Source organism: Polypterus senegalus, chromosome 6 (genome assembly GCF_016835505.1).
Source record: "Polypterus senegalus isolate Bchr_013 chromosome 6, ASM1683550v1, whole genome shotgun sequence".
Taxonomy (NCBI): Eukaryota; Metazoa; Chordata; class Cladistia; order Polypteriformes; family Polypteridae; genus Polypterus; species Polypterus senegalus.
The window spans coordinates 36,224,572-36,252,259 of NC_053159.1; the positions used below are offsets into that span (position 1 = coordinate 36,224,572).

Below are 27,688 nucleotides of genomic sequence, written 5' to 3' on the forward strand. Positions count from 1 at the left end.
CAACACAGGGCGCCAGCCCACCACAGGGGACATTATTCAAGTGTTTACAATTATAAATGGAATTATTACGGTGGATCGAGGCTGTTACTTTGAAATAAATTATGCAGGGGACACAGTTATAAATTCTTTAGGGCAAATTTCGCATAAATGGTAATAGACAAATGGAATGAAAGTAGTGTTGTGGAGAGTATGGCTTCAGGGAATTTCAGATCTCGATTTGATGTTATTTTGGACAATCTTGGTAAATGGAATGGACGAGACATAACTTTTCCAATATTCTGACTGGTATAACCAATCAGATTTCAAACAACGGTTCAAAGCTAATACCGTTTTCTCCACCTTAGAGAGCGTCGTTATAAGCGACTCTTTAACATGTACTAAGAAACGTAACATGTACTAAGAATCGTTAAGTTTTTCTTTTTCTTGTACGTAACGAATCTACCGGTCATGCACAGCACTCGCCGTTGAAAACGCTTCTTTTCCCAAAACAGTTGGTATCAGAGATAAACTGCAGAGTATTGTGTAAAGGCACGTGCGTTGCCAGGCAACTTTCCTCAAAGTTCAGAGTTCGTTGCCCGGACAACCACTTTAGCGTCTTCTACAACGGGACAGGACAAGATGGCGAATGTAAATCCGCTGGCTTGGCCGAAAGGCGTTAAACTGCTTTGTGAACTTTGCCAGCAGCCCGCCTTGGTCCAGTGTACCAAGTGTATGGTCACCTACTACTGGTGAGTGATTTCGGGGGATAAGTGTGCATAAAAATAAGAGAGAACGAGAGGTCGGCAAAGAGAGACCAGAGAGCGTCCCGAGGGAGATAAAAAGGGAAGGACGGCAAAAACAAAGACCAGAGCAGTGGATCTGTTCACAGTGAAAATATTGTATATAAGTCATATGATAATGTAGAGAGTCATGAGGGCCCAGACAGTGCTAGATTATATAATACAAGGGTAAACCAAAAACAAGTACATAAATAATTCTGTCTATATAATGTACTGTATAAAGTCACCACGAAGAAGCCACACAAGGGGGAGGTTACAGTCTTGATGAAGCAGAAGCATTAGCACTATATACTCATTAAATTAAGTGCAGTATAAGACAAATATCTATCTATCTATCTATCTATCTATCTATCTATCTATCTATCTATCTATCTATCTATCTATCTATCTATCTTTCAGAGATATTTACTGTACATCAGATTTGAAATGGGATTTGTATATTGCCACCTGATATGTAGTTTTGTATGTGTGTTTACCCTGAGATCATCTGGTACCTTGCCCAAAGATTGCTCCTACCTTGTGCCTGAAAGTTTTCTACAGTGACTTTTGTGTAGTTTGGTCTACTCACATTTCATTCTATCATGAAAGGTTTGCAGTTTTCTTGTTAGGTGGAGGAACTCTCCTATGAAATGCTGTTCCTCCAACATGCTTCATAGTGGCGTTACTCTTTGAACATTCTCTTACGCACATTGTGTTCTAAATGTATTTTGCAGTGGGTCCAAAATATTTCACTTCCTATTTCAAGGAACATTTGAGGTGGACATTCTTCAGAATTCACTTTCTTCTTGCAGTCTGTTTGTTGGGACACTGTGGGTTTCTAGTTGTCCTCACTGACTAGTCATATTGTTCATGCCTCCTGACAGTTCAAGATGTTTTCTTTTTTGTTTTCCCTCCCCTAATCCATGCTTTACAAACCTTTTGTGTTGAAATAATTTTGAAAGCTCCATACTACTTACAGTTGAGATTTATTTTTCAGAAGAGGAGATCTACAGATACTACTATGTCCATCCATCCATTCATTTTCTGAACTTACTTATTGGTGGTTGTCACACACATGAGCAGTGCTTTTAATGGCACATTCACTTAAACTGGAATAAATGGTAGAGCCAATCAACCTGACCTGCATGTCTCTGGGGACGTGGATGAAAAACTGGAGTGTCTTACAAAAAAAACAAACAAACAAAAAAACCATGAAGACATAAGAAGAACATTAAAATCCATACTGGCCGAAATATGAACCCAGGAGCTTTTGGGATTCCTAGTGCTTTAGGGTAGCTTTGCTAACTATTATGACATCTTTGTGCTGGCTGTAATATTTATTCTGAAATCATATGAATTGCTGCACTTTGACACAAAAAAATAACCTGGTGCCTGATGTGGAAGCTGAGTAATTTCACAATAACTTATTCAGGATTCCAGTTGTAAAGAGGATGGGTAGGGGTCACCATAATGATGTATGCTGCCCGACATATCTTGATTTAAATATCAGCCCGGTCACTATTTTTGTGGACTCTGCACTTTTGTCCCGTGACTTATTTTTCTGGGTACCTCAGCTCCCCATGCTACTGGCATGCTGTTAGTTTAATTGGGACTCTGAATTGATCCCGTGTGAATGTGAGTGGGCGTTTTGATGAAGCGGTGAATGAAAATGAATGAACGTTACGGGAGGAGTTAGCACTTATCCAGAAATACTTTTTTCAAGTTTATATTTTAATTTGCATTTTAAAACATTTCATTTGTTTTTTCATAGTTGCAGAATAAACGCTGTAGATTCTTAAAAAAGAACTATTTAAATTCATGTTATAAGAGGGAAAGCAGGTGCAGACTTTCTAAAGGTGCTGTAAGTAAGTGTGTGGGTGTACAGTATGTCATCTCGTTTTCACTTGTGCTCCGGTGTGGCGTTTGGGCCGCTCCATGCTGGCATGACTGATATGACGTTACTTCATAGCCTCACACAGAAAGGCTTATGGTAGCATCCATAATGAAAACCACCATCTGACTTGAAGAACACCTGATTTCACAGAAAATACAGGACTGATTTTCCAGCAATTGATCCCTAAATGAAATATTAAATTCTCTTGGCTAAGCCTCCTGCATTCAAGTCTGCATTGCTGCTGTCTGCAGTTGTATTGATAAAGTTAGCTAAAGTACTAAATCTGCAGTTCTGCATGCCCGTTGTGAGTCTCATTAAAAGTGTTTCTTCAGATTCATTGATCGTGATTTAATCTGGCTGGCTGGATTTCAAAGATGGATGTACTGTAGTGAAGACATCCTCAATGCCCATCTCTTTGGCCCCTTATCTGGAATGATGCCCAGCTGCCTGCTGCAAGCAGTGGCTAAGAGAGTTACCAGTGAAGTATAGGATATCTGTGGCACTGGTCTGTGGTGGCAGTGTCCTCTGGACACCTAAACATGGAAGCTCCATATACGTACCCAGTTTTCACTTTGGGTATCTGATGCTACACCCAATGAAGACTGGCATGACTGAGTAATAGCCAGACTGTAAAAAAAATAGAGTACATCTCAGCCTAGTCACTGGATAGTGTGGAGTCTGCGCATCCTGAATGTGTCCACACAATGTTCAGATAGTCCCAGGTTAGGCAGCAGAGTAGGTTGATTGGTGACTCTAAATGACCTCTTTGCACAGGAGTGCCATCCTGTTCAGGGTTTGTATCCTGCCTTGCACCCATTTCATCTGGGATACACCCTGGCAACTCTTTGTTGGAAAAACAAGATTTGGAATATGAATGAATGGGAAAAATACAGTATCTTATTACATCTTTACAATTTATCTATGTGCATTCATTTGTCCTTGTAATAACATTTGTATTGATGACTATGACTAGGACTTATAACCTATTTATTCATTCATTTACAGTGACACTGATCACCAGAAGGCAGACTGGGAGAGCATTCATGAGATTATCTGTCATTTACTGGTCCCACTGCGCACCCTCCCAGCCTTTCAGTGTTTATCAGATGAGAGGGAACATCAGAGAGTTCAGCTACAGCAAAGACAGGTACCAGAGGGAGAGTGACTGAGGGCCTTGGGCGTGCATTTAATAATGGTGTATCTACTGAAGTGAACCTACATGCTCTTATGATTTTTTTTCCCCATTCAGGTTGGAATTCATACTGTCAGGTCCCTAAAGCAATACAACTGCAAACTTATTATTATTAGTGTTATTGGGTGGCATAGTGATGCAGTGTTTGGTGTTGTTTCCTCACAGCTCCAGAAGGCTTTCTTTGAATTCTATGGAGTTTGTCTTCTTCTTGCATCTACCTAGCTTACTGTCTGATTACTCCATTTTTCATACCACATCCCAAAGATTTATGTATTCAAGCTATTAGCAGCTCTAAATTAGTCTTGCATGGTAAAGTATACCCTGCACTAAGCTAATGCCCCCAACCATGGTTGTTTCTGCCTTGTTCTAGATGTTGATATGATAGGCTCTGATGCTGTGAAAGACCTAGATTAGAATGAGTAGACTCAGATTATAGACAGATTTTGCATCATTGTTAAAATCAACCAGAGGGTGACACAATGGCATGGCAATTAGCACTGCTGCCTTACAGCTCCAGTACTTCCTGTGTCCACGTGGGCTTCTCCTTGGGTACTTCAGCTTCTTCCTACACATCACAGATGCTCACGTTTAGTTGATTGGTGACACTACCAACAGAGGCCTGATCAAAGCAATGATGACACAGCTTACATAGGAGGAAATTTGCCTTCTGATAGAGCTAGGAGTCGATTCTTTGGACTCAAATCAATACAGTATGGGTACAACCCAATTGATGCTGATACAATCCGAAGACTAACCCTAAATTCTGAACACCATTATATTTGGATATCCTGTATCTCCCAGTCCAGCAACAAGTAAAACGAAACTAATAGGAAGCCATGCACTACTCAAATTTACCATAAGGTTACACACAAAACCACAATATTGCTGAAATACATTACAAGCAAAGCTCCATTCACATTTATAATAAAGTTACATCCACTTTTTATGAATGACTGATTGAGGACCACTGTCAGCTCACAAGCTTCTCCTTTGTTTCACTAAACTGATGCACTCTACTGTATTCACAGATCACTCTTCTCCTAAGTACCAGTCTAGATATGCTGCTGCCAACTAGTCATTTTACTCGGACACACATGACCAGTCAGTGGCTAAGCCTGGAATCCCTTATGGCAGTGGCTCCCAAACTCAGTCCTGAGGATAACATTGGCTGCAGGTTTTTATTTCAGCCAAATTCATAATTAGTGATAATAATTGATCTCATTTATTTAGATGGTCTTTTGTCCCTTCTCTTATTCTGCCTTTAGAAAAGCACAGCAGTATGATTTTTACATTTATAGGACATTTAGAAATATTTCTACTTTTGCTTTAAATGATTACCTCTCATTTGTTGTTGTCCTATTGTTTTGTTATTTTTTGTGCAGTTTGCATTCTTCATTGTATCCTAATAATGATAATTAAAATAGAAATGACAGCCAGGTAAACAACACTGACTGATGAAATGCTGCAGTAACTTTAGTGTCAGACCCATTAATTAGTAGATATTAATAAATTAAACAATCAGAACATCTGGAAAAGCAGAATGAAAATCAGGCTGAAAATTGTTAAAAAGTTTAAAAAAACTAAAAAACTATCGTATATATATAAATGTCTACGTGTGGAAGTGTGTGCGTCTGTCTGTCCGGCCCGGAAGTGAGAGGTGTAGTCGGGGTATGGGCTCCATCTCCGAGGAAACAGAAACTCGCTTAGCCGCTAATACACAAGCGATGTGAGCACGTCGGCAAAACGAAACCTCCGAAGAGTCACTTGCTTAGCTGCTAATACAGAAGCGAGGCGAGCACATCGGCAAAATGGTATCCCTTATACTTTTCCTCCCGCCGCTAATACGCAAGCGAGGCCAGGATGTCGGCAAAACGAAACCTCCAAAGAAAGAAAATGTTGCTTAGCCGCTGATGCACAAGCGTTGCGAGCACGTCTTCAAAACGAATCATCCTAGGAGAGAGTTCTTCCTTTCATTTATCTGACATCTGTACATTTCAAAATTTTTTTTTGCCGATTTCGACAGTTTCTAGGGCCCTGGGCTTTTTACAGCATGGGCTTACACAGCTAGTTCCCTTAAAAGTGTATAGTACATTTTAATCAAAATTTACCAAACTTAATTTTGTTATGTCTGCATTGACTCCAAAACACAGAAACTGGGAAATAACAGCTCACTTAATCGGGCTAGGAGTCCAATTAAAAACAGAAGTTGGTTGGAACAAAAACCTGCAGCCACAGGGGGGTCCCCAGGACTGAGTTTAGGAAGCATTGCCTTATAGGACACGACAGAAGGAGATTTAAACTACAACATCCTGATGTGCCAAACATGATTTGTTGTTTTAACAGAAACAGCTTATTGAAATGACGCTTAACACTGCTCAGTTGAAGTTGTCCAAGGGGAATCCAGGAGAAGCCCTCCCTGCGGCCATTCACTGTCTTCGCTTTGCCACTGAGCTTTATGGAATCAGTACCATTGAGTCCGTTCCCTCCTACCTGCTGCTTGCAGAGGTCAACCTTGGTGAGTCTTCCTGGTGTGTAGCATGGTCTACCAGACAAGGAGCTAAACATCTGTGTTTCCTTATTTGTGCTTTCACTTGTGAGTTGTGGCTTAACTCGATGCCACTTTTTTTCTTTCTTCAGGTCTGGGACGCCTGACACAGGCAGAAGAGTATCTCACACAATCCCAGTGGGTGATCATGAAGAACCCAGAATGCAGCCACGTCTTGCATCAGAAGCTTTGCCGCAGCTATGGCCTACTGTGCTCTGTTAAGGGTGATCTTGAAGAAGCAATTCGATATTTGGCCAATGAGGTGAGCACAGAAGAAGCAGTAGGATGGACATCAGCAGATGTGAGAGATCAGACATTCAGAATATGCTCAAACACATGATAATGTCTCTTGTCTCATTCTAGGTTTATTTTGCCAGTGAGGAGTTTGGTTGTAACAGCACTGCCGCAGCAGGAGGCTTCTACCGTATGGCCAATGTCTTCTCACAGCAAGGCAAAACAGACATTGCAGATTCATTTTACACAGAGGTCAGTACTTTTGGAGCAGACAAATGCATTGGGGCCTCTTAATTGTACCTATCTATTATTTTTACTTATGCTAACTCCTTTTATAAAATTGTACTTCTGAATTCAGACACTACATGATATCTGTTCGGGGAGATGAAGTTGCCGGATCTCATTTCCTTGAGGATATTAGACTACATGACTAAGAATTGTAGGGGATGACACGAAACTCTGTGTGGACATTTTAGGACAGTTTCACATTTCCAAATTATCCCAAGCTTGCCTCATTCTGGCAGCCAATAATGTGCTGACTGACAGCACCATTGCCAAATGTGGCAAATTCTGCCACAGTCTTGTCTTTTTTTTTCCCCTTTCCATCATGTCATTCCACAACAAACACAAAAAATCAAACAGACAAACCTGTTGTCAGTTTTCACAGTCCAAAACACCTGCTCTCATTCTCTTCCCATGACCATGTTGTCTGCATTGTACTTCTGGTTGAGCACTCATTGGTTGTCAGCTCTTGCACATGCATGATTCCACACTTTTAAGTTTTAATTTTGTTGTTTGAACCTGTTTGATTTTTGTCGGGCTGAGTTACAGACCAGTCTGTGAATGTTAAACTACAGAACTGGCAGTCAAAAAATGGAGCATGGCTGCCCCTGATTATTTTAAGAACATGTAACTATACTGTAGTCCACGACTGAAGATCACTGGAACACTCGTGTAGTATGACGAGAGCTTTAGAAAGGCTTGTCTGTTGCTGGTTAGAAGGCACTTGGCCTCATGCATCTGTTCTCCAAGCACATTGCAGGCACAGACAAATATCTGCCACCCTGAATGAAGTCGGACGGTGTGTACGCTCAGTCTTTGAGTTTGTATTTGATCAGTGAAAGTGAATCACAAAGTGTCTAGACCGAATTGCCAGTTGAATGATCTTTTTGTTTTATCACAAGAAAACGAAGTGTATAAAACATTTTAAAATTATTTTTGCAGTTTCTGTTTGCATAACTAGCAAAGACAATCACCTTTAGCTCCCACCATCTTGGAGAGGCGTGTTTATGTGAATACATTGACACACCCATTCGTTCATTTGACCAATCACAACTGCTGTCACTGGTAGTTGATACAGCTGGGATGTGTATGCCTCAATGCGGGATTCTTTCCTATGAACTGTTTTTTTTTTTTTTGCCACCTTACTCATTTCTGTGGTTGACCAAATATTGTCTTAGTGTGTGCTGTCTCAAGCAACATTCTCAATGCATTTGGGGCAAGGATCAGTTCATAGTGTTGTACCCCTGATGAATAGGTGAATTTACAGGAGAAGAAACTCACCCAACAACATTTATGATGGTTTACATCCGAATAAGCCACATTAAAAGACATCTTTTTCAGGACTTTTGTTTCTTTTTTATTTGCCTTTTGATGCTTTTTATGAAATCCTCCTAAATTCCAGATTTGTTTGCCAGTGACATGTTCGATCTCCTTGTATTCTTACACAGAGGAGCAAAACACGCATTAATATTTTTAATTTGATTGATCTGAACATCGATGCTGTTGTCATTATGGCCAGCTTTGTTTGCACGAGCTGGAGTTGAACTCTTTGTGCAATAATGTTCCATCTTTTAAGGCTGATTTACTTCTTGGTAAGGGGAGAAACCCAAACTAAAGGGACAAGTTGAAGAGTTAAGTGGACACATTGCATAGTAGGTGACTGATCAAGATAATGGCACGGACAATCAGTCGGTGGCTGGAAACACCGGTGTCCATACCGTAGGATGTGTTTTTGACTTTATCTTGAATTGAGTCAGTTTGTCATTTCACTCACACTTCTGTCTTCTTTATCTCATAGCAGTTAGTTGCATGTACCATCATCTGTTTATTATTATTTTTCTACACAAATCAGCAGAAAATCACAAGTATTGGTCATCATCTTGGTAGACGATATTTTTGAAGTTTTGATCAACTCAGCCATTCCCCCATGTTCTTATTATTATAATGATTCACATATAATCTCCACTACTTATTACTTGCTCAAACTCCCAACAATAGAAACTTAAGAGGTCAGAAAATTTTAGTATGCTGATAGGCTGCCATTCCACCCAACTCGCTGTGGACATCATTGTTTTTTTTTCGGTGACTTACGAGTATGGCAGGGTCACAACAGAAATCAATATTTATTTATTGTATACTCACAATTGACTATTTTCCTTCCAGGTCATTTCGATATGGCACACTCTCCTTAGCAAGATGGTGAAAGTCTACAATTCTGGTGTAGGTAGTCCAAAGTGGAGAACATCACCCACCCCTGATACTGAGGACATCTCTCATCAACTGGATTTGTTTGGTTTGTACACTTAGAGTGAGATGGAAATGTTTATTATTGGCACGCACAAATGCTACCAGACAAAATCCTGGACACCCCTGGAAACAGTCATGATTTTGATAGAAATTGACACTTTTTTATCAAGATATCATTAAATTAATTTACAAATATAGCAAAGACATTGCTAGTGTTGCTAATGGCCATAATTGTTTGAAATAACTGATTTTAACTTATAATTTACGTAATATAAGACTCGTTTTCAGCAACCATTCCTTCATTGTGCTAAAGGTCAACTCCCTTAGCTTATCTTCAGTTTTAAATGCTAACTGGCTATTAGAGGAACCTTTGTAATTGCGATAGCACCACTGAAATCTGTTATTCTGTTCACTTGGGTTGGAAGGTACTAGCATTTCAAAAGTTCAATTCTGGGTTCAAATGGCCAAAATGAAACAGCGTTCTCAAGAAACATGTCAGTCTTTTGGATTGTTTTGCAGAAAGAAGGTTATTCCATGAGACCAATTGCCAAGAAACTGAAACTTGGAAAGTGTGTCCAGACTTTTCTCTGGTAGTGTGTATTACAATACAATTTATTTTTGTACAGCACAAAATCATATAAGAAGTGTCGCAATGGGCTTTAACAGGCCTTGCCCCTTGACAAGCCCCCCAGCCTTGTCTCTCTAAGAAGACAAGAACAAACTCCCAAAAAAACCTTTGTAGGGAAAAAATGGAAGAAACCTTGGGAAAGGCAGAGAAACCCTTGTCCAGTTAGGTTGGGCGCGCAGTGGGTGTCAAAGAGAATGGGGTCAATACAATACAATACACAGAACAGAACACAAGTAATCCTCAATACAGGATAAAAATAAAAATATTACAAGTACAGAGCAGAATTTTTTTAAAATTTTTATTAGTTTTATTCCAATCCATACAAAGCAATCAAGTTTTTACAAAAAGAAAAATTGAGTTAAGAACAGATCGATCCCCACCCAGAGCAGAATTTAACAGATGATATCACATAATATGATTTATATTAGATAGCTTTCCAGTAAAATCAGGGGTAATGCTTTTCAAGAGTGACTTTGGTGTTTTTTTGTTTCTTTTTTCTTGTGTTGCTGGTGCACACTGCCATTTGTTCTGTGCCTCCACCTGTAATTGGCTTCTGTAGCCTTCCGTGAGTGAGTGTGTGTGATCTTCTGGTATTCCACATACCCTGTGCCCGGTGCTCTTGGGTTACAACTGTGGAACAAAACAAATTGAATCCGGGCTTCAAGAGCATGGTTAGATTTTTTAAAGAATATGTCATTCTTATTTCAAGACATTTGCCTTAGTTTAGTGTGATACCATTCAGAAAATTCCTTGCAGTCTGTGTAAGCATTTTGTGCTTGAGAAGTCAGAAAGTATGTATCTGCTGGTGTCCAGCAGAGGGCAGCACAACACACATCAAATGCCACTTTTGAAATGCACAATCCTCACTTAATATACCTGTAATCTGTGTACTTTATGTCTCATATTCATTTGCCATTCTTTTTTAAATATCCTGTTTTATACTTAATTTCAAAATGAGGCTTTTCTAAATTTAGCATTGCCCATTAGCATAGGATCGGAAGACAATGTAGCAGGTTCAGTCTATTCAGTGAGCGGGACTCCTTACATTTTCATCCAATTAAAGAACATTACAATGAACCATGAATTTTGGGTTTGCAATCACAAATTATAGGTGCTATTATTGGATGACAAAACTGAATGAATAACTTACAGGTGAGCTCCTTTTGCTGGTGGGGCTTAGCAGAATTAGCTTATAGAAGTTGGTCCGTTACCTTTTTGTGATAAAGAAGTACATTTATTGACCGGCTTTATTGAGGCGTCTTCACGAAAACAAACCGTAAACCTTATCTGCTCAGAGCTGCTCTTTCTCACCTCTTACTTGTCCAGTTAACACACACTACTGCCAACAGTCAGTCCACTGCGAAGCTCTGCCATCATCATGTTTGGTAGCTGCTACGTCTCTCGCTTTCAAAGCAGTCTGCCAGTTGTGCTACAGCTCCACCTTTGAAGGAAAAAAGGGTTTTCTGTGCTGAAAAGTAGAAAACACAGGTGCACATCAACAATACTGAATCATAATTAGTTAATAATCATAATTAGTTACTCCATTTACATTATAAGGGTAAGTACGGCTGTGTATCATCGGCATAGCATTGATATGAAAAACTAGATCATGACAATGGGGCCTAGTGAGGAGGTGTAATTAGAAAGTAAAAGAGAAGGCCCAGCTCAGGTCCTTGGTGCACCCCTGTACTCAACTGGTGCACCCTCAACAGCTCTCTTCACCAGGACACATGGTAGGATCCCACTGCTGCCAAGACCAGAGAGGGTGGCAAGGAGGATCTGAGGTTTGATCTTGTCGAAGATGGAGCCATCTGGAAGGATGAGGACAGATTATATGTGGGTAGCGCTAGACAGCTGTAACATGGTGGCAGTGGTAAGTAGAGCAGTCTTGGTGAAATGGCCCTTCCTGAAGCCCCACTGATTGGGATCAAGCAGTCTGTTCTGTAGAAGGAAGGAAGAGACTTGGGATAGACATTTTGGATAGAAAGGAGTGGAGGGAGACTGGTCTGCAATTACCTACTTGAGATGGGTCAAGTGTGGGTCTCATGAGAAGGGGAGTTATTAGAACCTATTTGGACAGAGTAGATAGATAGATACTTTATTAATACCAAGGGGAAATTCACATAATCTGGCAGAATTATACTGGTACAAAAAAATAATATCCAAGAGTAATAAAAATGCCTGTAAAAACAGACAATAACATTCCTACAATAGAGCCATCCTTTCTAACAAGTTTGTCCAGTTGTGAGGTGTCCTTCATCTTTATGTTGCCTCCCCAGCACACCACCGCATTGAAGAGGGCGCTCGCCACAACCGTCTGGTAGAACATCTGCAGCATCTTATTGCAGATGTTGAAGGACGCCAACCTTCTAAGGAAGTATAGTCGGCTCTGTCCTCTCTTACACAGAGCATCAGTATTGGCAGTCCAGTCCAATTTGTCATCTAGCTGCACTCCCAGATATTTGTAGGTCTGCACCCTCTGCACACAGTCTCCTCTGATGATCACGGGGTCTATGAGGGGCCTGGTCCTCCTAAAGTCCACTACCAGTTCCTTGGCCTTGCTGGTGTTAAGGTGTAAGTGGTTTGAGTCGCACCATTTAACAAAGTCTTTGATTAGCTTCCTATACTACTCCTCCTCCTGCCCACTCCTGATGTAGCCCACAATAGCAGTGTTATCAGCAAACTTTTGCACGTGGCAGGACTCCGAGTTGTATTGGAAGTCCGATGTATATAGGCTGAGTAGGGAAGATACCTATGCTGAGTGAGGGGTTGTCAATCCGTAGCCTGGTGTCATTACTGCTTTGTGGTCTGCATTGATTTTGTTTTTACTTATAACAGTTAGTAGACATTCTGACATGTTAAAGAGGTGAGGGTCCTGTACTATGCCACCATCCATGCACACCGCCAGTGATCATCTGGATGGTACTGCCTTGGTCAGCGCTGGTAGCTGCTGTCACCCATACTGTCATTATAAGTCAGTAGGTGTGCTGAAACGTGTTGGCTTTGACAGGCAGCTTGGTGCATAGACGTGATGTCACCTAGATGATTAAATTGAAGAAACTGGGTGGGATTTAAAACTGGTAAGATTTACAAGTTCAAGTAATATATCAAACAGCATAGGTACAAAAAAGGAATCCAGATTAGGAAATAAAACATATAATATAATGACCATTGGGAAGTACAGTGGTTTGTGTTTCTGTTTCACAGATTTAGCATTATAGCTTCAAGCCCCTCGACCAGTTGTGGTCTTTGTGCAATTCCAGTGTTCTCCCTGCGCTGACTGGTTTTCAGTTTTCTTCCCACATTCTCTGGGTTAGGCTAACTGGTGAAACTAAATTAGTAACATCGTGTGTGTGTTGGTCCGTTTGTTCGCCCAAATGATCAATGAATTGTTTCCTATGCTAGGGCCCAGTGCTGCTGAGAATCTCTGGCCCCAAAACCTTAAATTTGACAAAGGGGCTTTAAGAATGTCCAGAGGTTTAAAATGGCCAACAGTGTGGGCAAATACAAACACACCAGTGTAACAGTAACAGTGTAAAATTTCTGAAAATATGTAAAGAGTAGATTTTTGTTATAAATAGCAGCATGGAAATATGATGCTGTATTGATGTCATGGTTGGACTCAGGAGAGAAGAATGAACATTGTTAGGGTCGATCAAAGGAGGGCGGGGTGGCATATAAATATAAGAACTATAAAAAGAGATGACCAACATGTTACTCTGGATGTCAGGGCTGGATTATAAAGCTGGGAAGATAAGAGTGTGACATCGCAAGAATGTTGTAGAACCCCAATGTGACATTAGTGGTGGCCATTAAAAAGTGTAGTGAAAACACTGAGTTTCAGTGGGACTGTCAGCCTTCCATTAAAATAGAAATTTGAAGGAAGTGTCAATTTATATGTGCATATCTGAATATTTCTGGTTGACAGTGGTTCAGCAGTATCTCCAGCAGGACACATAGAGCTTGGCTTTTATTCAGAAGATTAGCCTCTTGTTAACATACTGTAAGATACATTTATGGAAATTCAAAGTTTTATATGGAATTCATTCATGGCAGCACCAGCCTGAGTTTTCACAGTGAGGGTGAGTGGGCAGAGTGGCTAGCGACAATGAAGCACTTTGACACTTTTAACAAACCAAGCAATATTTTTTTTTTCCTTTTTCTTGCATTTACCAACGCACATTGATTGCTGCACGCTTTGAACAAAACCCTTTTATCGTGTGTGATTGCGCAGAGTAAATTCATATAAGCTGCAGTTTCTGGGTTGAGAGCGGATCTGCCATGTTAGACTTGGGGCCAAGGCTTGACTCCCCACTAAAGCACATTGCAAGTTCTGTTTGTCTGGATCAGACCATAAAAATGTTGCTGGTGTCCTTGCAGGTTGCTTCATTTGCACCTTACCTGTAGGTTAAACTAACCCTTTTACAGAAGAAAATATTTACATGCATGTAGGGATGGTGGCTTTATATAACCTAATAATTCCTAACCTGTTAAATTAACACTTGGAGTGTATGTATGAAAACAATGTTTCCATATACTGTATATACTTTAACAAGCATAGGCACTGACTTGTCATAAACATTGGGGGTGTCAAAAAATGATAGAGTACAGCATAAATATTAATAATTCAATTTGGCCGCATTCATCTGCCTTCCATTAGCAACACTTACTGCTTGAGTTTAGAGATTTGTCATTGGTAGCGAAAGTTTCTGCAGCAGTGCTTTTATTTGAATTCTGAGGCATTGACAGTGCCTGCTTTTTGATATGCATTGGAGTGGATGTTTTGCATACACATTATATAGGCAATTTTGGAGCTTTTTTTAGGTGCATTCAAATCTCTCTGTTACAAAAAGAAATCTTGGAAGGAGAAGGAGACGAGATGTGATTTTCTCAGAGAGGCACTTTCACATCCCGTGAGACAAGTCTCTGTGCCAAGAGATTTAACTACGCCCAGGGCCGGAAATAAAAGACAAAAAGGAGATGACAAAGTAGAACATCGTTAAGATATAAAGTTGCGGTACACATGCAGAGCAGGTTTGAGATAATGGGAGTACGAAAATTTGAAAGTCTCAGATAAAGGATAGTAAAGATCGCATTAGCGCAAACAAATGGAAATTATTACTCGGTGAAATAATGGAACAGCAAAAAGAAATCAAATATATTGTACGGATTGTCGGAGACTTAATTCGTGTTGCCATCAAGGAAAAAAAAGTAGTGTTACTTCCCAATGAAGAGGCGTACCTGCGAGAATTAAAAGATTTGTTGTTTGGCGAAAGTGAAATCCCGCAAGAGAAAATTTCAAGCCCCGCGAGACAAGAGCTTATGGAAAGAGATTTGGAAAGGTCCTGCCCGCATAACCACGCACACGGTTCATTCATTTCTCATTTGTGTGAATGCTATTGTCAGACACAGTTCATGTAGAGAGAAAGAAACGATATTCACTCGTGGGCAGTTATATGTTATGTTGTCACAATGTAATTCCAAACACAGAATCAAAATTCAATGTGATATTGATGAAAAGGTAAAATCGAAAAGCGATCAAATATATGGACATAGGTGATATGACAGAAGTAGGTAGATAGTGTTTGGCTTTAATCTTAAAGTCGGAGACTTGTAGATTGTCTAATTTGTGTTGCCATCAGGGAAAAGGGTGTTTCTTCTCAATGAAGAGGCCTATCCACGAGAATTAAAAGTTTTGTTGTTTGGTGAAAGTGAAATCCACATACACAAGCAGCAGAGATGTAAAGTGGCTGGCGCTTAGTGCAGGTGGGGTTGGTGAGCGAAGCGAGCAGGGGGCAAAGCCCCCTAGTATAATACAAAAAGCACCTACTGTAGTCGCTTTATCTGTTGTGCACATGAAACAATTCAGCTCCTAGTGGATTGATTTTTGTTGAAATTTGTTATACTTGCGCTTCAAAGAAATATGTCAGGTCCTTTGATTTATCTTGAATACACCACGCTATACACATTTTGGACATTTCAAAATCTCCCTGTGAAAGGAATTGGTCGATTTGTGAACTTACTGTTTCGATTTAGCTTGAGAGCAGTTACTTCAACTTGTATGGTTTTCATATTTTTTTGTCTTTTAGTTCTTCAATAGCCACGTCTGACAGCAAAAAAGTGACACGCCAGCAGTCGTGCACACTGAAGCAAATACACCTCGGGAGGAGGCGGGGTCATATGTGGGCGGGGTTAGATGATTGAGTATTACCATATAAGAAAGTATTTATTTATTTGGTTTACTGAAAATTAATTTCTTTATTTATTCAATATGGTAGTAATGATATTGTGCATTATGGAATACCAAGGGGTGCAACAGCAGCCCCAACCCCAACACAGACCTGCAGAGACACAAGTTCAGTACACACTTTTTATTGATTCCACGTGAGAAACACTTTCCCTCATTTTATACCTTCACATCACAGTTGCCAGTACACAAATCACAAAACACTTTCTTTCCTTCTTTCTCTTTCTCTCTCTCTGCCTCCACTTCTTCTCCAGCAAGCTTCGTCTTCCTTCCTCCTGACTCAGGCTCCCGGTGTAGTGGCTGCTGGCTCCCTTTATACTGCACCCAGAAGTGCCCCTGGTGCTTGATGTCCTTCTTCCGGCAGCACTTCAGGGTGTGGTGGAAGTGCTGCAACAAAGGGCCCAACAGTTCCTGCAGCGCCCCCTGGCAGCACCCATGGAACCAGGCAGGGCTGTTCCAAACTCCTGTGGGAGGCCGAGGCACCTCTGCAACCCAGGAGGCTGCCATCTAGTGCTCTGGGGAGGTAACGCCATGAGTAAGTTCTCTCCCCCGGTCCTTCCACTGTCGAGGGTCCCGGCTGACCGCCACAGTATATATTCATCACCATCCCTTACTGGACAAAAGCAGCAAACAGCCTGACTTCTGCCTCTGTCTCCTCCCATGCTAATCTCTGTCTTATGTGAAAATCAGTGCAACTCAATTCTCATGGCTCCTTTAAATCGAACCAGGAAAGTGACATGATGTTTATGTGCATAAAAGAAAAAAAAATAAAATAAAAGCAATTTAACTTTACTGTAGGTTGAAATGTATGAAAGTGGTGACACTTTATGCTACAGTGACAAAACATGTAGACTACTCAGTATTTCCATTACACTAAAAACAACTTCACGGCTGCAGTATCTAAAGGTTGCAATGGTTCAAAATTTCACTGACACTTAATATATCAGCAAAGCACCAAAATCATCCACCATCTATCATGTTTGAATGCAGCCAACAATTTAGCATGAGACTTGTGTGAAGCCTCAGAAATGAGATTCAACACCTCCAAATCTGAGACCATGGTCCTCAGTCAGAAAAAGGGGGACTGTCCTCTCCAAATGGTAGGTGAGTTACGGTCTCAAGTTTAGGAGTTTAAGTGCCTCAGTGTCATTTTGATGAGTGAAGGGGAAAAGGGATGGTGAAATCAACAAACAGATAGGGGCAGCAAGCTCAGTGATGTGATCCTCTATACTGACCATAGTGGTGAAGAAGGAGCTGAGTCAGAAGGTGAAATTCGATTTACAGGTTGATCTGTGTCCCTACCCTCACCTATGGACCTGAGCTTTGGGTAATGATAGAAAAGTTGAGATCACAGGTACAAGCAGCCGACATGAGCTTTCTCTTAGAGAGAGGGGTGGAGAGAAGTACGAACATCTGGGAGAGGCTCGGAGTAGAGCTGCTGACCCTCCACATCGAGAGGAACCAGTTGAGGTGGCGCAGGCATCTAATATGGATGCTTTCCCGGACTCCTCCTGTGAAGGTTTTACAAGCATGACCAGCTGGGGAAGGGACCCCAGAGAAATCTCCGGGCTGACTAAAAGGATTATATCTCCTGGGAGAAGGGACGTGTGGACCTCACTGCTAAGACTGTTGTCTCTGTGAAGCAGCGGAAATGAATGAATGAATGAATGATTTTGCTATTGCCATCATTGTAGGCCGCTGGTTAGGCTGACAGCTCAAGTACAGATCCGTCTTTAGAAATAGACTGTAGTAGCGCTTAGACTCAGACATGTGTGGTATGGACTTGTCAACTCACTTTTACCAGAGCAACTTTCCTCTAGTATTGCTCTGGAATTTAATCCCTCTTAACTTTAGGAATGGGGTACATTTGATCCAGTGCCCCCTACAGATGAGGCCGGTTTTTAAGGATTACTTCACCACTGTAACACTTGATTTATCTTTTCCTTTAAATCAAGAGAAAGTGTTTGAAAACAGATGTGGCCAACAAATTATTCAGCAAAACTATGTCAAGAAATGCAACAGGGTCTCCTTTATGCCAACTGCAATACGCCTGCATAATGCCTCACTGTGAATGCCAAGTCAGAAGTTTTCTTTCGCTCAACCACCCCTACCCCAAAGGGGGATGCTATGCGCCAGCCACTTCGAATCTCTGCCGCTTGTGTTGTGGGGGGGGGGGGCAGTTGAACGCACGCTAAGGAGATGCGATCGGATCAGCTGCTGGCTTGCTGCTGTTGCTGCCAAGCTGCGTGTTCTGCTTGTCGCGCTGCGTGTCAATCATTTAAAAACCTGTACAGCAGCTGTCCTTTGGTCTCACTACCTTGTCTCGCGGGACGTCAAAGCCTTTCTGAGAAGATCACGTCTCAACCTAAGATTTTTTTATTATAATAGAGAGATTTCCTTTATTTTTCGTCATTCAGATGTATGTTCAGAACATCGAGTGTGTATATTTGTATTCCTCTCTCTATTTATGCATTTATCTATTTAAAGAGCTTTGGTAAAAAGGCTGTTTTCCCTCCAAGGGAAAAATAAAATTCTATCTTTGGCAGTGACTTAAAGATGCTCATAGAGGGCTGTTAAACTCCTCTTCATAGTGGAGGGACTTCATTGCCAGAGTTGTTAATAATAATAATAATAATAATAATTAATACATTTTATTTATTATGCATCTTTCCCATGCTCAAGGCCAGTGTAGGAGACATGCCCTCTTTCTTACGTGTCCAAATGAGCAGATTCCTTCCTGAAGCACTAATACGTGACATTGGAAAAGAGCTGCCAGGTAACAGTGGACAAATCCACCTAAAAAAAGAAGCATGCTGTAGTTTGAATGAGTAAGGGATGGGCAGAGGATTTTTAAAGAAAATGACTGCGATCAGGAGCATGTTCATTTCAGATTTTCAAGACAGACGAGGCAGGGCTGTACATCACACCAGCAGCCATACCACATGCATCTCAGAAGAGGTCATCACCTGAAGATGAGCATGTTCAGGACTTGCCAGTACAGTGGAACCTTGGGTCACGACCGTAATTCGTTCCAAAACTCTGGATGCAACCCGATTTGGTCATGACCCGAAGTAATTTCCCCCATAGGACTGTATGTAAATACAGTTAATCCGTTCCGGACCGTACGAGCTGTATGTAAATATATATTTTTTAAAAATATTTTCAAGCACAAAAATACTTAATTATACCATAGAATGCACAGTGTAATAGTAAACTAAATGTAAAAACATTGAATAACATTGAGAAAACCTTGAACAAAGAAAACTAACCTTGCAGTCTCTTTAAAAACAAGCCCGGTGCATTGTTTAACTGCCTTGTCGGCCTTACTGCCTTCTCTCGCTCTTGCGCTCGCTGCTCGCAGCACAGCGAATGCACAGGAAGAGACTTAACACGTGCGGAAATCATCGGCGCGTACGAACCGGAAGAGAAACTGGCTTGTTCGTCACCCGAGTCATGTGGTCATGAACAGATAAAGTTTGCCAGAACTTTTTGGTCGTAACCTGATTTGTACGTGGTCCGAGATGTTTGTGACCCGAGGTTCCACTGTACTTGAATGGGAGACCATTTAGGAAAAGCTTGGGTTGCTGCTGGAAGAGGTGTTGGTGAAGCCAGTAGGGGGTACTTACGCTGTGGTCTGAATGGGGGATCCCAGTGCCCCAGGGCAGTGATGGGGACACTGTGCTGTAAAAATGGTGCCATTCTTCGAAAGAGATGTAAAACCGAGGTCCTGACTCTCTGTGGTCATCAAAGATCTCTGGTCCTCCTTCGTAAAGTGTAGGGTGTATCCCATTGTCCAAGCTAAACTGTCCTCCATGGCCTGGTCCTTTTGGCCCCCCCCCCAATTATCCACAGCTAATGCGCGGTGAGTGTGCTGGTGTAAAAATGGCTGCCCTCTTATCATCCAGGTAGATGGTACACATTAGTGGTGGTTGAAGTGAATCCCCACTCACTTTGAAAAGCGCTTTGAGTAGTGAGGAGAGCGCTATATAAATGTAAAGAATTCTTATTATCACCAGTAACGGTGCTCTAAACGATAATGTGCAGTGAACGCACTTGACTTGAGCATTCCTAGTTTTCAGACTCTTTCTCTGTCTCTGTTTACTATTCGATTGCTCAGAGGTTGATGCGCTTGCTGATTCCTGAGCAGCTCTTCTTTTCTCCACCCTAGTGGCCAGCTGCTTCTCTTCTTTAATCTGCATCTTTTCACGTTAAAAGCCATTGTCAGCGTTTGTGTTGCAATTACTTAGTACATTTGCTTTAATTTTTCACTTAGCTGGCACTTAAGTCTTCAATCTGCCTCAAGAATGATTTAAGATATGAAGAGGTAGAGGAAGTGACTGCGAAGGTGGTAGAGATGAGAACAGCGCCCGTACACATGCGGCTGCCCTGCTGGTCACTGCCAAGAATTGATTCTACAATAAAATAAAATAAAAATGAAAAGAGGAATAACCTTGGAGGTCAATCCTCACCCCGAAAGCAGATAGTAGACATCAAGTAGTATATGTGTACCAAATTTTAGGTCAATAGGTCAGACGGTTTGCGAGTTATAGGTGATTTAAAATCCTGGACAGCCACGGTAGCGTATTATATATGAAGATATTCTCTACACTGCAATATCAAAAGGGTTTAAGCTTGTAGAGTGAACCTTTTAAGCAAGATGCAGTAATTCACTACTGTAATTTCTCCCAAACTTAGTCACATTGCTGAAAATTGTCAAGGCGTACTTACACTGGCACCCATGTCCTGATGAGTCATAGTCATCTCCCGTTGCCACCCACCTTTTATTTATTTTTGTTTCAAATTCCATTTCCTGGCAGGGAGAGTTCTTGCCCAATGTACCACATTACCTAGATACCACACTGCCAAGTAGCCAGCTGTCAGCATCACATTGCTAGAGTTGCCACCCAGTGATTCTGCATGGTTTTGGGGCAGCTCCTCAACAAGCCTGGAGCTGTGTGGGCAGAGTGGCAGAGTGATTTACTGTATGCCACTTGTATGGAGTCATGGATGACATTAAGAATAGAGTCTTCTGGTTGCATTTCCCCTTGGGTCCTCACTTTGCGTAGGTAATGGCAGAGTTAAGTATGAAGAATGAGGGTTCATTCTGATGTGGCGCATACAAATGAATTTTTCATCAAAACAATGCAGTTAAAAGCCTGAGCTACGGACACATTCTCCTGCCATTCAAGAATCTCATAACGGACAAAATGATCTTACAGAGGCGATATGTTGAAGAGGCCGCACTGTGCCTACACAAATACATGGAATGCTTGGCGGTTTCAGAGCACACATTGTGGCTGCGGCGAGTGTCTTCACAAAGAGGACTCAGGAAGAAGCCGGGGTGGGCAGTTTGTAGGGTTAATTCACTGTTTCTTTTAATGTGCAGATATGAGACAAGTGTCTTTCTTATAATATATCTCCTTTTGTTAGGTTCCTTAGTCCTCCAGTTCCAAAGCCAGTGCAGCTTGAGGAATTGCCCAACCTGGTAACCCTAAACCATGTGCCCTAAACATTCTGCACTCTTACAGTTCACAGTTAACCCCGTTTTTAAAGGAAAATGCTGTCAATTTCTTCTGAAAAACTTGTGCCCACTGTGGTAAAATGGCATTATCTCCCCAGGTACTCTCTCTGATTGCTCTCTTGTTAATGTTTGCTTCTAGATGAGGCGCAGAGGGCTGAGGCATCCCAAATACTGAATTCCATCCTTGATGTGCAAGAAAAGGCTACAAAGCAGGAACCAGACAAAATATGCCGAACGTTACACACCCTCGCCATGCTGCACTACCTGAACACGGATCTCAGCAAGGTGAGGATGACTCCAATGTACTTCTTCATAACACCAGGTGGTTGTGAATCCTCTTTCAGCACACTCAGCAGATCAGGGCTTTCCACACTTTGGGGCTCGAGATGCTGTGGGGTTTTCATTCCAGGCAAGTCCTGTCTCCTTGATAGATGGGGAGCTTCTTCCCAGAAGCAATGACCATTTATTGACATGACTGGATTACTGTAGTGGATTCCATAAAGAACTGGACTATAAAGTAGGATCACTGGTGCACAAAGCGGAGTGGTGGCTCTGAGGCTAAGGATCTGCGCTGGTATCCCAAAGGTTGTCGGTTCAAATCCCCATCACTGCCAAAGGAAATCCTACTCTGCTACTCCCTTGAGCAAGGCCCTCAAGGCGCTGTACAATGGCTGACCCTGCGCTCTGACCCCAAGGGGTCATACAAGATAATACAAGAAATTGTATTAGGCGAAATAAAGAACAAAAAAAAAGTGACCACTAAGTGCTCTGATTGTAGGAATATGAAAATGTATGATTTAAATATGTTGCTTTCCATCTGCTAAATAAGTAAATGAATTCACTCTGCTCAGGGTGGCGTGGCATGGCATGCATTGGTAGCACTGCTGCCTCGCAGTTAGGAGACCTGAGTTCACTTCCCAGGTCCTCCCTGCATGGAGTTTGCATGTGGGTTTCCTCCTGGTGCTCCGGTTTCCTCCCACAGTCCAAAGACATGCAGGTTAGGTGCATTGGTGATTCTAAATTAGGGTCCCTAGTGTGTGCCTGGTGTGTATGTGTGTGTGTCCTGTGGTGGGCTGGCACCCTGCCCGGGATTTGTTCCTACCTGGTGCCCTGTGCTGGCTGGGATTGGCTCCAGCAGACCCCGTGACCCTATAGTTAGGATATAGCGGGTTGGAAGATGGATGGGTGGATTCACTCTGCTCATTAATGGAAGCCACATGTCTGCTTGGCATCTAGTCCTTTGGGTTCCAGAAAAAAAAAAAAATGCAGGACAACACCAACTCTTTAGTTACCTTTCACCTTTAATTCCGAAATGACAATGTGAATTTATATGTACTGTAAATGCAGGCAGGCTAAACACCAGGCCCCGCCCATTGTGATGAGCATTAGCCCCGCCCTCTGCTCAACTGTACAGGTCAAGGCAGTGTTGCAGTTTTTCGCAGTGAAAGAGGATGAGTATCTCCGTCCACCATAATGCTGTGCTCACGTGCTATCGGACAAATGGTAAATAACGGGTTTCCAATTTGGAAATTCCAAGCGAACACCCAACAAACTGGGAGCTATGAGTCAGACAGTTCAGAGAAAGCAAAGTTACCTAAATTCTATGAGTTGTGATGTAATGTAGATCTTTCACCTTAAACCAATGTCACACTACATGATTTCTAGTCGTTGAGTAGGCCAGATTTGTCAACTGCAGTTGCTCATCTTATCTCCGGAACCTGTCAAATTTCATGCCTAAAAATCAGTGGGAATGTCACATTTAGTGATTGTGTGCTGACCTTACAGCACAGTCATGCTTACCCCTTTTCTTGAGAGCCAATAGTGTGCTGTGGAGCTGGTGCTGTAAGAAGGGTTAACTTTTACAGGATGAGCTTCTTTATTTTTTTTTTGTTCTTTATTTCACCTTATGCAATTTCTTGTATTAGGAATTTGTTAGTTTTCGCATACCCCTTGGGGTCAGAGCGCAGGGTCAGCCATTGTACAGCACCCCTAGAGCAATTGCAGGTTAAGGGCCCAGCAGAGTAGGATCTCTTTTGGCAGTGATGGGGATTCGAACTGGCAACCTTTTTGATACCAGCACAGGTCTAAAACATCCTCTTCGTCACGAATTGCACTTTCGGGTGAGAATCCAATGGTTCTCAACTCTGTATAATCAACTCAATACAATCAAACCTACATGGGCGAGTCGCAGATGAGTTGAAGTGAGTTGCTTGGTATGTCACATTTGATGACTTTTCCAACAATTGTCAGCCATAGCCTTCATTTACATAATCTTTGCAAGTCAGAGGCAGTTGGCACCATGATCACAGTAGTATAATGTGACATGCCTTGAAATCACACCAAATCGTCCGCGACTCAGATCAAATCTTTCAACGCAAACTACTAACTAGTTGGTGCGAGTCACTGGGCATGTCACATTATACCATGAGATTCATGGGAGCATGGTGCCAACTGAGAAGAAAAGCGTCATTGTCTTGATATCTCCAGTTTTACATACCAGGACAGAATGGGAGAAAAAAGTTTACAAAAACAAAAATGGCTGAGATTGAGGATGAACTTACCGCACCTGTTGGCTGGGAAAAAGCTATGGCCGTTGTAATTTGGTTCGGCGATGGATCAGCAACTACGATTGGCAAGTCTGAGATACCCTACTAGCTAGATGTTGCATAATGTGACACTGGCTTAATTGTAAGAAGGAATTTCAGTGTTTGTGGTCGAAATGTATTTGGAGAGATGTGAGACACATGTGCTATGTTTAGCTTGTTCTTTATTTTAACGAAAAAAGCGCATTTTTTTCCACACCAAATAAAAAAATTAACAGCGACCTTGATTTTCTCATTAAAGTTCGACCATAAATTCACTTGAAAGCACAGAAGTGGGAAGGTGAAATGTTTGAGCTCCGAAGACTCCGATTGCAAATGAACGCGGCGCAAATGTGGGTGTTCAACTGAGTGGACCCTGCGATGCGCTTGCGATCTAACCGGCCCTTTGTGCAATGGACTGTCTGGTTAGGTTTAGGCCCACTAAGCCCCGACTGTTATTTTAAGCGATTCTGAAAATTACGTGTTGTATCAAAAATTATCGTGTGTTCCTCTGGGGAGAGGAACAAAACCTGTCCTGCAGGAATCATGTGGTGTGCGTGACGTGCAGCACCCTGTCCAGTAGCGGCTCCGAAATGAGGGGCGCTTTCGGGTTCCGTTACAGATGCTGGCATTGCGTGTCTATTTTTGTGTGAGACGCTGATGCGGATCCACCATCCGGGCGTTCTGGATGTGCCCCAAAGGACCCCTGATGTCAGAGTGCCTTTTTACAAACACCCCCAACCGCTCGATGAAACGACCGGGTTACGAAGGGACTATGAAGCGACCGAGTCTAGCACCTAAAGCAGGAGTGAGAAGTGCTGCGCAGCACTGTTAAAAATATGATCAGCTCTCCCTTAAAGAGCTAACTCACCCAGCAGCCCGTGGAAGTCTTATTCTGACCTTAGACAGACGAAACTGCGTTTTACCCTTTTTTTTATTTTTACAAGCAGGAAATCCTGAAGGCGAAATATTGTAAGTGGTGCCACCAAAAGAGCCAATCGATCACCTGTAGTTTCTGAATGGTGCCACACGCCTGTAGCTGGCTGCCACTTTCTGAGTTGACACCTTAGGGCTACTCTATATGAGTTACTAAAATACAAGCACGACGTGCGTATCAATCGGGTGTTGAGTGCGGTTCGATTGAGTTTAGGAGAGTCCCGAACGCCGCAAACCCGTACTGCTTGTTAGTCATCCCGATCACTCATTTCGGGTGGCCATCGACCCGCTGCCCCAAAGGCCTTTCAGCTTCTCTTGTTAAATATGTTGTGAGTGCAGTGCAGTGATTGACTACTAAACACCTGCATTTTTTTTCCTCTGCATTTTATTCATACTGTTCGCATATTTCGGCAATGGTCTGGCACTCTTAGCACGTTCTGCACTCGGCATCATCTTATATTTCCTTTTACCCGTCTGTCGCTGCAGTACGGAAGCGGACTTACGGCAGTCTGCTCTCCCTGACAGGCTCTGCTGACACAAGACAAAGCGACTGCCGCTGTCTTGGCTTCCTGCACGAATGCATTTCACTCAGAAGGAGAAAATCGAAAGACGCCAGAGCTCGTTCAGGGAATATTTAAACGCTGCCTGCGTCAGCTGTTTGTCGGCCGGGAGTGAAAAATGAGCGTAAAGCATGTCGGTTCGATGCCTTCTCGCGATCGAAGGTTTTTTTTTGCCAATTTCGAGAAAGCTGCCGCTGGTGCTTATCGGTGAAGCGGCAGCGTTTCAGGGTGTCTACATCATTTAAGGTACACTCAGGGTACCACGCACAGGCCCCGAGAAGTGCCTTCCACTACACTCTGCTGCCCTGTATTTTCCACGAAACAGCTCTGAGAATAATGAGGTGGCCGTTCATTTTCGACAGATCGAGGTCAAGCGGTTCTGATAGCATCGGGCGCGTCTGCCCACAATGAGGACACGCTTTTATATCGTGGCGCTCAGAACCAGTGTGTGTTCACTTGAGCATTTACTAAAGATTTGAATGATTAAAATACAATAGCCCACCGCAAACGCGGAGCCACGCCCCCTTCTTTATATGTACATCCGTGTGCCAGGATTCGATCGCGTTCAAGAAGATGCGCGGTTCGCGAATCCGGAAGGGCACCGTTCAGCACTTTCTCTGTCCGAATTCATTGGCGAAAGCCTCACTACGACCGATTCATACGTAACCTTCGCGGGCGTTTTGGAGGTGTAGCACTTGGACACCAAAAGCACCTTAAATCAAACAGCAGTGTGGAGAGAGGCACAAGGGGAGACCGGTTTGCCTCAGCGCCTGCAGAGACCCGAGCTGGGGACACCAGCGACTTTCACAAGCTGACATTTTGCACCCTCTGCCTAGGCCCAAAGCGCAACTACAGAGCTGTGACTGCGGTGGAAGATGACAGTGACAAAGAAGAGCAGTGTCACAAATCAGCTAGAGACTGAGGCAGGCAGCACTGCTGTGTGCCACGCTGACTGTTCTTGAAGGGCATTTTAGCTTTATGGAGTGTTGTTGAGTGTTATTCATGAATGTGTGGATGTGCCGGAGGCAACCCAGCAGCCGGTGCTGCGAGCCAGAAGGGGACACTAATGAATCCCAGTGCTATTTATACAGCTCTTTCAATGACCTTCTCTTTTTTTTCTCTCTCTCTCTTTCTGAGTTGCAGGCTCAAGATTTGTGCAGCAAAGCCCTGCTTGTCAGCCACCAGGTTCCCAACTTGGACTTAACCAGACATATTGAAAGTTTCATGCAGCAGATGCAGCTCAAACCTTCCTAGGCATCTTGGCGGATTGTCAGAGAGCCGAATTACTTGTATATTTGTTTCCTATCACCACGTGTTTCCTGCCTTCTTCAGCTTGTGGACATTGGAACTAGACCCATCTGAGAGGCTCCTTCCTGCTAGCTGGGTTCATGTACTTGGGATGGGCGGCCTCATTGCTTCCGCTACAAATTCAATGTACTCTTTGTGGCAACATCTGCATGCCAGCTGCTTGGTCAAAGTGCTGCCCGTTTGCACTGATCCTCGCGAGCCTTCTAGCGTAGAATGAAGTAAGAGACCATGTCCGCCTAATTCAGGGATCTTCTGGGGACTCATTCTTTTATCATGCATTTCACTCGCTGTATGTAGCTGCTGTTGCTCTGTACACGGTACCATGTAAATGTAATGAAGCCGTTTTAATAAAGGACTGTTGCCTTCCACACACCACCCCCCCTCCACTGGTGTCATCCTTACTGAGCAAATCGGGAAATTAATGATACAGTAAAGCAGACACTGGTGCGTGCTGACATGATCCTTGAAACGCTCCATGCCACACGCTGCTAGGAGCAACTGAAAACTGAGCCAGCCAAACCTTTGCAGCAACTGGCCGCCTCACCATCCACTAAATATTTAATTCTTATTTAAATAAAAGAGACTGCTGACAGGCCCGTCTGTCATCCATGCGATGCAAGCTCCACTTTCCATTTTCTGCTGAGGTGGCCATGGGTGGGGATGCTCTGAGGATGTTCCACTACAGCCAAACGATAACAGCAACCATGTTATGGAGGGCTACCTTATGCCACCATGGAATGGTGGGCTTGACCTG

General features: G+C 42.6%; 1 protein-coding gene across 1 annotated transcript; it reads left to right on the top strand.

Moving 5' to 3' along the window:
- The first annotated feature begins 604 nt into the window (after positions 1-604).
- Positions 605-27,309, top strand: zmynd12 (zinc finger, MYND-type containing 12). The gene is made up of 8 exons (XM_039755827.1): positions 605-728; positions 3,658-3,799; positions 6,188-6,359; positions 6,482-6,651; positions 6,753-6,875; positions 9,069-9,198; positions 21,688-21,833; positions 26,770-27,309. Exons 1-8 carry the CDS (start codon positions 619-621, stop codon positions 26,878-26,880), a joined length of 1,104 nt encoding a protein of 367 aa, XP_039611761.1. The 5' UTR covers positions 605-618; the 3' UTR covers positions 26,881-27,309.
- The last annotated feature ends 379 nt before the right edge of the window (positions 27,310-27,688 follow it).